Raw genomic sequence first — 10837 nt, 5'->3', positions numbered from 1 at the left:
GCGAACACCCTTTACTGAAATCGGCGGGGGTAATTTCTCAATGACCTCAATCTTTTCCTTATCAACCTCCAACTCCTTTTGTGATACCTTATGCCCAAGAACAATACCTTCTTTTACCACAAAATGACATTTCTCCCAATTCAGAACCAGATTCGTTTCAACGCATCTTTGGAGTACCCGTCCTAAGTGAGTCAAGCATTCTTCGAACGTATCCCCGACGACTGAGAAGTTGTCCATGAACACCTCCATAGAGTCTTCGACCATATCTGCAAAAATAGACAGCATGCAACGCTGAAATGTTACTGGGGCATTACATAGCCCGAATGACATCCTTTTGAATGCGAAAGTTCCTTAAGGGCAAGTAAAAGTGGTTTTCTCTTGATCTTTCGGCGCAATAGAGATTTGATTGTAGTCGGAGTATCCATCCAAGAAACAGTACCACCCTCTTTCTGATATCCTATCAAGCATCTGATCCATAAAACGCATCGGAAAATGGTCTTTCTCGGTCCATGAGTTAAGCTTTCGGTAGTCCATGCATACTCTCCACCCAATCACTGGGTCTTGTTGGCACAAGTTCTCCTTTTGTATTTGGGACTACGGTTATTCCTCCTTTTTTTGGGACACATTGCACCGGACTTACACACTTACTATCTGCAATAGGGTATATCACCCCTGCATCTAGCCAATTGATGATTATTGGAGGGTTTAATCTCCGTTGATGTTCCACACTAGGCTTGCATTACTTGTCGAGCTAGATTTTGTGAGTGTAGCTTCCAGGAGAAATTCCTACTATAACGGCTATTGTCCATCCAATAGCTTTTATGTGCTTCTGCAATACTTCAATGAGCAATTTCACCTGCCTTTCAAGTAGATTGGCGACAATAATTACTGGTAGAGTATTATTGGCGCCTAAGAAGGCATATGTGAGATGAGAGGGTAGGACTTTTAACTCCAAATTCGGTGGTTCTTCGTTTGATGGTTTAGCAGGGGGACTTTCTCTGTTTTTCAGATCGATATCCAATTTGATTGGATTCCTTGAATATGATCCTAATCCTGATAAAGCAGCTATCGCTTCCTCGTAACCCTGAACTTTGGATTCATCATAATTAGCAAGCACAGATTCAAGGGGCTTAAATGACTCGCACTTGCCACTGCCTTATCTATCACATCCTTAGTGGAAACCACATGGATGTTTCTTGGTTGCTTCATGGACTTACAAATATTGAGGGTAACCTCATCATCATTCACAGGGAACTTTAATTTCCCGCTTTCAACATCCACCAGTGCTCTCCCTGTAGCTAAGAAAGGCCTTCCCAAAATAATGGAAATTTCAGCATCGATCTCACAGTCTAGAATCACAAAATGAGCCGAAAAGATGAACCGATCAACTTTTACTTATATGTCATAGAGTATTCTGACTGAGTTCTTGATTGATCGATCAGCCATGAGGAGTCTCATTGTGGTTAAATTTTGTTCACCCAAACCAAGTTGCTTGTATATTGCATAGAGCATCAACTTGATACTTGCCCCTAAGTCACACAAGGCTTTAGCAAATTGGAGCATACCAATTGTGCACGAGACTGTTAATGCTCCAGGATCTTCTCTCTTTGTGATTGAGTTATTTGTCATAATTGTACTGCAACTATGGGGCACGTCTATCATTTCATATTCCAAGCTCCTTTTCTTTGTAACCAGTTCTTTCATGAATTTGGCGTATCCCGACATTTCCAACAATGCTTCTACCAGAGGAAGGTTGATCGATAAGCTCTTGAATACTGACAATTTTTTTTTAAACTTCTCATCTTCATTTTTCTTTTTCAAACGTTGGGGAAATGGTGGAGGTATCTTGGGTAAGGGATATATGACTTTTGGAACTTGAACTTGTTGATCTGCTTCCTCCTGTGGTTCTTTAGTAAGGCCTTGTTGAATAAGCAAATCTTGTTCCTCCACTCGTTGACTCTCTTAATGTTTTTAAGTATCCTCATCTTCCATCATATCCCCTATCACCACCTTACCGCTACGTGTAACCACAACCAGCTCTCTTTCAATATGGTCCATGGGAGTTGTGGATGCTAATTGAGCTGATAATAGACTCAATTTACCTTCCAGCATTTTGATGGAATCCGCATGAGAATTTACTTTCCTGTTCAATGATGAAAAGTCATCTTTCATTCCTTTTAGCAGATCATCAGAGCCCTCAACTTTGTCGAGTATGTGTGATAACAAATCATTTACCCGAGGACTACTTGCACTCCCTTTAGATTCCGGGCCTTCGCTCAAGTGAATATGGTCCTCCTCCTGACCATCCTGCTCAGCCCAATCTTGCCAATATCTCCCTGGTTCTTCTCCTCTATAATATCTCCAACCTTGATTCCCACCCCGCGGTTGATAGCGTGCATGGAAACCCTCCTCGTATCTTCTGGAGTTCCAACCTTGATTCTCCCCTAGTCTTGAGTAACCGGAAGAAGAACCCTCCTCAACTCGAAACACCACACGTGTCCCCTTCATATGTTCTTTTAGCATTTCCATTTGAGATAACATCTTCTTGATGATTTCGTCCCTTTCCCTTTCTTTTTCGATCTGTTCCTGCGTTAATCGAAAGCATAGTGGGGAGACTTGATAGTCTTTGGTATACCATGCTTGGTTTGCTTTAGTCATACCATCAAGGAGAAATGAAGCTACTTCTAATGATTGTAACATTATTCCTCCTTGCACCAATTGATCAGCTATTCCTTTATTCATCGAATCTAGACTATGGTAGAAATGTTAGAGCAGCAACTCACTTGGTAGCCCATGCGTTGGGAACTTACGCAAAGATATTTTCAACCTTGTCCATGACTCGTGAATTGGTTCACCCTCCTGTTGCTTGAAATTTTGGATATTGTCCCTCAGCTTCATCATTCTTGATGGAGGAAAGAATCTTTCGTGAAATGCCATAACCAACTCCTCCCATAATCTGATGGAGTTGTTTGGGCGCTCAATCAACTATTTTGTGGCTCCCCAAGTTAACAAAAATGGAAATAAGCGAAACCGTATGCATTCTTGAGATAGGTTCTTGAATGATAAAGGAGTGCACACTTCCACAAAGATTCTTACATGATCGTGCGGATCTTCATGCTCCAACCCTCCAAATAAACCTCTCGAATGTATGAGTTGAAGTGTTGCGCTGGTAACTTCGAACATTACATTCCCGTCAGCTTGTGGTATGCAAGTTTTACCCATCTCGCCCATGCCGGTAGGATGATAAACACTATTAGCATCGTTGATGTTGTCTCGATGAAAAGCACCATCTGCTGAGTGGCACGCTTGACAGCTATTGTCCCCGTTTGTACTCATATGGCCTGTTGTGTCACACAAATACTCAAAACAAAATTGAAAATTAAATTAGTAAATTACAACTAAAAAGAGCAAAAATTTTACTAACCTAAAATTTTTCAAATAACACCACTCCCTGGCAGCGGCGCCATTTTGATGCTTATCGTGACCAATGACACTAACCTACGGTATGAGTGTACGATCGTCGATAGTATAGTAACCCAACTAAAGGTTGGGGTCGTGTCCCAAGGGAGTGGTTTTGAGAATTGATAGAAAAATAAAATTAAGCTCTAACTAGTCGTAGCTAAAGTCATTAACGATTAAAAACATAGTAAATTCAAGGGGGCGACACAAAAGTGTCAAATATCGATCTGGGGGTTTTGTCACAAGCAGTAAAAATAGCAAAAACTAACAACAAAATCAAGTATGGGGAAATGTTCTTGGGGTGTGACCGCAATACAAGTTGAGATAAGTTGTTGGGTACATGCTTTTAAAAGGAAATTTGTATGATAATAGTGACTAGGCTAAGCTTTAAATGGAAATAAGTTTCCTCTCGGGCAACTTACCCCGTTTCAAATGCGTTCCTCTCGAACACCCATTTGCCGCATGAAGACCAGCCTACGCCTTACCCCACTCACTCTCTCGAGCTGAGTGTTATGATATGGGACTAGGGCTCACCCTCTACGGCTGAACCTCATGTGGACCCACTCTTTAGGACATCAGCCTACTGGTCTTGGTTTCCCGACCTCCCTCTCGGGCAAGCCAAAAACACATGGGTGACTTTGTATTTAAAAGTACGAACCCTTTAGATTAAACCACAACCACTAGGTGAAATCACCATTAAACTACATCTAACCTATCAGCAAGCAAGACCCAACAATAAGATCAACACATATTTGCTAAATAACACCCCAAGAATGAGGTTCTTATCCACACATCAAGAAATAACAAAATACACCTAAAATGATAGTAAAATGAAATGGGTATAAGAAATTAAACCTTAATTTAAGTAAAGGAAGAAGAATAGAGAAGACCCACTTCCAACTTGGGGAAGATGAAATCCTTCTTTCTTCTAGTCTCCCAAAAACCCTCTCCAAACTTGAGAGAAAAATATCCAAAAAGTACTATTCTATTATGGAAATTAAAATAAAAGTTTGACTCCCAAAAATTAATAATAAGTTCAGTATTTATAGATTTCAGAAAATAGCGCTGGCAGATCTTTCGGCAAAGTTAGTCGATATCGCCTAATGACTTCGACGATTCGCCCTTCGTCTGTCTCATCGCTGTTTTGTGCTTGCCTTCCGCATCTTCACATTTTGGACCATTGGGCGGTATAGTACTGCTTCGCGGAACTATTCGGCGAAGCGCCGACTGCTCCTTTTATCGCCTTTTTGATCCTTCTCCTTCAGGGCTTCGCGTACTGGAACAAATGGCGGACTAAATCCCTTCGGCAATTCGCCAAGTGTACTTGGCGATGCTCGGGCTTCAGCTTCTTCGTTCTTTTTAGTCTTTTTATTCCTTTTCGGACCTAAGTGTCCATGCTTCTACTAACATTTCAAATACCTGAAACCTAAGAGTTTTGATCAGATATTGAGACAAAATAAGCATTCGAGGACACTATTTCTATCAAAATACACACCTAAATGAGTACAATTTGTGGACTCATCACAACGTCGTATCCTAGGGAGTCTGCAAGCCATGTCTAGTAGAGTCTTGTTTATAAATGTGTTGTGCACCACATCCTATAAGCAAGAAGCTACCGGGCATGTTAGAGTGATTATCCTTCTTTTGCTCACCTCGTGCTATAGAGCAGTGTCTTAAGGGTTGAGGTTTCGGGCTTATAATTGATACTTGTATGCAAATAGAGATGAGTGACACTAGACAGACCACAACTAGCCAGGGGCTAGACACAGCTGCAGGCGAGGGTACTGACAAGGTACCACAGGTGGAGGTAGCCTATTATGAGACCCAGGGGGAGACATCTTCTCATCCCCCTATAGCTTCTCCACCGCTTCATGAGCCTCCGAGGGCTACAGGACTTCCGGCTCCACCAACAGTACCACCTCTAGTTCCTCCTATTCCATCTTATCAGTATTTCAAGAGTGTAGTTTGTCTGTTAACACAGTTAGTAGCTGCACAGTGCCAACCAGTTGTGCCAGTTTTTGCCAGACCTTCTGAAGGGCCCAGAAGTTCGAGAGTTCATGAATTTCTTGCCTTGAATCCTCCACAGTTTAGAGGGACATATCGCAGAGAAGACCCTTAGCACTTTATTGATCATCTTCATAGGATCTTTAGAGTCATGCATGCCTCAGCGACTGAGTTAGTTGACTTAGCAACATTTCGATTGCGCGATGTTGCAGTATTATGGTACGAGAGTTGGGAGAGATCTAGGGGAAAAGATACATCCCTACGCACTTGGGATAGCTTTACAGAAGCTTTCATATATCACTATTTGCCTCGAGAGATTAGGGATGGCCGGGTGGACCAGTTTCTGAACCTCTGACAGGGCAGCATGAGTGTCTGAGAGTACGGGCTGAGATTTGATTCATTAGTTAGATATGCACCAGCATTTGTTGATACGATGCATGATAAGGTGCGTAGATTTTTGGGAGGGCTCGACTCAAACTATATCGACACTTGTTCTACCGCTGCACTAAATGATAATATGGATATCTCGCTAATTCAGGCCTTTGCATAAGGCATAGAGGATTGCCGACATCTACAGTATATAACTGAGAGGGTCGAGAGAGAGACCGAAGAGGGCTAGGCCCGCTGGTTCATAGGGAGATTTTTAAGGTGGTCCCAGACCTCGATATTCTATTAGGCCACCTAGACCTCCACCACAACAGTTCTAGGGTAGTAGATTTGATTGTCAGGAATAGTCAGGCCCAGGTGAGGGTTCACGAGCATCACGCTCGCAGAAGTAGAGGGATTCAGGTCAGGCTAGGAAAGCCCCGCCGCATTGCGGTACTTGCGGTAGGATGCATTTTGGAAGGTGTAGACAGGGTTCCACATGTTTTTATTCTTGTGGACAGGAGGGGCATGGGTGGAGAAACTGGCCTACCATAGGTCAGGATGGTATAGGTCAGTCGACCAGGTCAGCACTAGGTTCCTCCTCATCAGCACAATCTATAGGGCGTGGAACCCAAACTTCAGCATGTAGAGGTAGAGGCGGAGGCAGAGGGGGAGGATCTAGTTCTGGTAGTGGACAGAACCGTACATATTCATTAACCGGCCGACAGGACTCAGAGTCATCACCAGATGTTGTGATAGGTACATTGATCATTTGTTCCCATTGTGTTTAAGCTTTGATAGATGCTGGATCTACTCTGTCTTATGTTACTCCATTTACTGCGGGGAAGTTATGTATAGTACCAGAGTCATTAGATCGACCCTTTATTGTATCTACACTAATTAGTGAATCTACTGTTCCCATGAGAGTCTATCGAGGTTGCACGATAGAAATTATCAACCGTCAAACCTCTGTAGATCTCGTAGAGTTAGAGATGGTCGATTTCGACCTCATTATGGGTATGGACTGGTTAGCGTCTTGTTATGCTAATGTTCAGTGCCAGACAAAGATTGTTAGACTCCACTTTCCAGGAGAGGCAGTTCGGGAATGGAAAGGTGATACAGCGACGCCGAAAGGTAGGTTTATTCCCTCCTTATAGAATGACTCCTGCTGAGCTAAAGGAGTTGAAGGATCAGCAGGACGACTTGCAGGATAAAGGCTTTATTAGGACTAGTGCTTCATAATGAGTGCACAAATTGAACTCATTTAGGGCTTTATTTTGATAAGAATAGTGACCTCGAATGCTTATTTTGTCTCAATATCTAATGAAAACTCTTAAGGTTCAGGCATTTGAAGTTTTATTGAAAGCATGGACACTTAGGCGCAAAAAGGAACAAAGAGGCTGAAAAGAACGAATAAGTTGAAGTCTGATAATCGCCAAGCACACTTGGCGATTCGCTGAAGGGATTCACTCCACCCTTTGTTCCAGTGCGCGAAGCCCTAGAGAAAAAGGATCAAAAGGCAATGAAATGAGCAGTCGGCGCTTCGCTGAATATTTCCACGAAGCAGTACTATACCGCCCAATGGTCTAGAACGTGAAGATGCTGGGTCTAGAACGTGAAGATGCTGAAAGAAAGCATGGAACGATGATGAAAAAGAAGAAGGGCGAGTAACCGAGTGATTCAGCGACATCGACTAACCTCGCCGAAAGATCCGCCAGCACTATTTTTAGAAGTCTATAAATACTATACTTATTATTAATTTGAGGGAGTCAAAAATTTATTTTATTCTCCATAATAGAATAGTAGTTTTTGGGATATTTTCTCTCAAGTTTGGAGAGGGTTTTGTGGAAAACTTGAAGAGAGAAGGATTTCAGCTTCCCTAATTTGGAAGTGGGTCCTCTCCATTTTGCTTCCTTAGCTTAGATCAAGGTTTAATTTATAATACCCATTTGATTTTAGTACCATTTTAGGTGTATATTGTTATTTCTTGATGTGTGGCTAAAAACTTCCATTCTTGGGGTGTGATTTAGCAAATATGTGATGATATTGCTGTTGGGTCTTGCTTGTTGATAGGTTAGATGTATTTTAATTGTGATTTCACCTAGTGGTTGTGGTTTAATTTAATGGATTTGTAGTTGCAAATACAAAATCACCCATGTGTTTTCGGCTAGCCCGAGAGGGAGGTCGCGAAACCAAGACCACTAGACTGCTGGCCTAAGGAGTAGGTCGACATGAGGTACATCCCGAGAGGGTGAACCCTAGTCCCATATCCCAACACTCAGCTGGAGATAGTGAGTGGGGTAAGGTGTAGGCTGGTCTTTATGCGACAAGTGGGTGTCCGAGAGGAACCCATTTGAAATGGGGTAAGTTGCCCGTGAGAGAACTTATTTTCATCTAAAGATTAGCCTAATCACTATTATCTTGTAAATTTCTAATCAAAAGCATGTACCCAACGATTTATCTCAACTTGTATTGCGGTCACACCCCAAGAACTTTCCCTCATACTAGATTTTCTTGTTAATTTTTGTTGTTCTTACTACTTGTATCAAAAACCCCAATTGATATTTGACACTTTTGTGTCACCCCCTTTAATTTACAATGTTTTTGTTCATCAATGTTATTAGTTACGACTAATTAGAACTTAATTTTATTTTTCTATTAATTCTCAAATCCACTCCTTTGGGACACGACCCCAACCTTTAGTTGGGTTACTATATTATCGGTGATCGTAGACACTTATACCGTAGGTTAGTGTTGTTGGTCATGTTAAGCATCGAAATGGTGACGCTGTCGGGGAGTGGTGTTATGTAAAGATGTAGTTCTCCTAGATTTTTTGTTCTTTTAAGTGTAGTTTTTACTAATTTTACTTTTAGTTTTGTTTTTCTTTATTTATTGTTTGTGTATGCAGTTCCTCTGAGCATGACAGAGGGAGTTGAGGTAGATCAAGAAGTCAAGGGTGACTTCAAGATAGCTGCACTGGTATCTCAACTAAATGACTTGACAACCAAAATATCCTAGGTGGAAAACAAGTGCAAACGCCAAGGGAGGTATATACCTCATTATGCGCGGACGAAGTCTAGAGAAGATGAGAAAAGTCATGTTGAGGACACACTTCAAATCATTCTCCAAAAGATCACCGATCAAGATAGAGTGTTTGATGAAATGAGAGAGAATGTTGAAGCATTGAATCAATCGATTGGATCTCATTCTACATAAATCCAGCACATAAGATCACTCCTGATGTTTGCAATACCTCAGCTCCGTCCAAACGATATATTGGGGTTACCTAGGGACACTAGGCCTAACTCCAATAACAGAGAATGAGGTAGGACCTACGTCGAGCCACGAGGTTAAATAAGGTGCTTCTTGGGAGGCAATCTAAGGTCGTAAATGTAGGATTTTACTTTTATAAATAATGGTATGTTAATGTGACAGGTTAAAAATGAGATAAGTGTTGAAAATTTCAAGTTGGCGAGCTACAGGTCCATCCAGTGATACGCCTAATAGGTTGGCAAGCTCGGCTGAATCTGCCGTTGGGCTCAATTCTAGTGCATTGCACAGCCTATAAGACTTGGCGAACTCGTACACCATCTCGGCGCATTGCCAACCTGTTCGGCAATCTCGATGCAGACCGTCGATTTTACCCCTAGAAAATTGAAGATTTTGAAGAAAGGGCGGGATAAAAAGACCGCTCGGTGCTTCTCCGAGTGTTTCGGCAAGTGCGACTAACATCGCCGAATGGACAAGAACTGAACGGTTATGTAAACGCAAAAGGTCAAATTTTTGGATCTCTCACTTTCCCTCGTTTCAAACTCTCCAAAATAACACCAAAGGTATTATTTTCTAGATTTTTGCCTTATATTAGTATTTTAGTCGGTGATTAGTGCTTGTGGTTGGATTTCTTTGCTGCCTAGCATTACAAAAAGCCATTTGATCGGCATAAAAGGTTAGTCTCTAAAACCCCAAATTTACTTTCAAAAATTTGGTACTCATTTGCACTGACCATATCCTATTGTCGTGTGCTGGTCTTCTGAGGTGACTCCAGGCACTGATTTCCAGATCTTGAGCACTACACAAGGCACTGATGCCAAGATAAATGGAGCGATTGTGTAGACAGGACCCCCTCTTTACCTCCATCTCTGTCTTACTTTGTTTCACTTTTGGATATTTGTATTTGCATTTGAGGAAAAATGTTTTATTTGTGGTGCGGTGAGGCCCACCTTTTGTGATTTTGTGACTCTCTGATATTGTTTATATATTGGGTTGTGAGCTTAAATCGTGTTTACACTGCTTTCTGTGGATGTTTGAGCTTGTGGCTTCTTTTATTTTTAATTGAAAAATAATTTTGACCCTTCCAAAACAATTTCATTTTTCAAAAATATTTACCACCTCTTGTGTTGAAAGTGGTTGTTCTTGTATAAATTCAAATCTCGGTTTCGATCAATACAGATGACTTGAATAGTGTTCTCAATAGAACAAACATGAATGTGCGGGTACGACGAGAACAAATGAAGTTGCATAGACAATATGTGAATTCTTTATATCTCGTTGTGCTTAGTCATTTCTCAAATTGATTGTCTTGTAATGACCGTTGCAGACTAGCGAAGGTGTGTAGTCTTGTTTGACTTCAGTGTAGATGCCTTGTGTGATGAGCTTAGTTTGAACCTTGCGTGAATAAACCTAGAATTTTCCCTGTTAGTCTGATTGATTTAGTAAGGCATGCTCTTGAGATGATCTTAAGCAACTTTTGAAGAGTGTGAGCCAATTTGACATATACCTCTTTTGTGGCCTACCCGTGAGAGTGTGAAACTCTCTTGAATACCCTTTGAGACTTAACTTTCTTTGAAAGAACCTTGATGAACCCTTGACCTTACTTGATCCACTACCTATAATCCTCTTGATTTGTGGTTTATTGAATAACCAACTTACACCAAAAGCCTGAGTTGGGGGTGTGGTGAAAAATGAAAAGGTGAGGTCAAGAAGTGCAAGAAAAGTCTCCCTTAACCCA

At 41.5% G+C, this 10837-nt stretch overlaps 1 protein-coding gene across 1 annotated transcript; it reads right to left on the bottom strand.

The window, feature by feature from the left end:
• Window positions 1-751: 751 nt before the first annotated feature.
• On the bottom strand, window positions 752-1725 carry LOC107060764 (uncharacterized). The gene is made up of 3 exons (XM_015309036.1): window positions 1485-1725; window positions 1150-1349; window positions 752-1084 (listed from the first exon to the last, which is right to left on the bottom strand). The coding sequence occupies exons 1-3, from the start codon at window positions 1723-1725 to the stop codon at window positions 752-754; spliced, it is 774 nt and encodes a 257-aa protein (XP_015164522.1).
• Between the last annotated feature and the right edge of the window lie 9112 nt (window positions 1726-10837).

This window comes from Solanum tuberosum, unplaced genomic scaffold (genome assembly GCF_000226075.1).
Source record: "Solanum tuberosum cultivar DM 1-3 516 R44 unplaced genomic scaffold, SolTub_3.0 scf00007, whole genome shotgun sequence".
NCBI lineage: Eukaryota > Viridiplantae > Streptophyta > Magnoliopsida > Solanales > Solanaceae > Solanum > Solanum tuberosum.
This window is presented reverse-complemented; position numbering and strand designations above follow the sequence as displayed.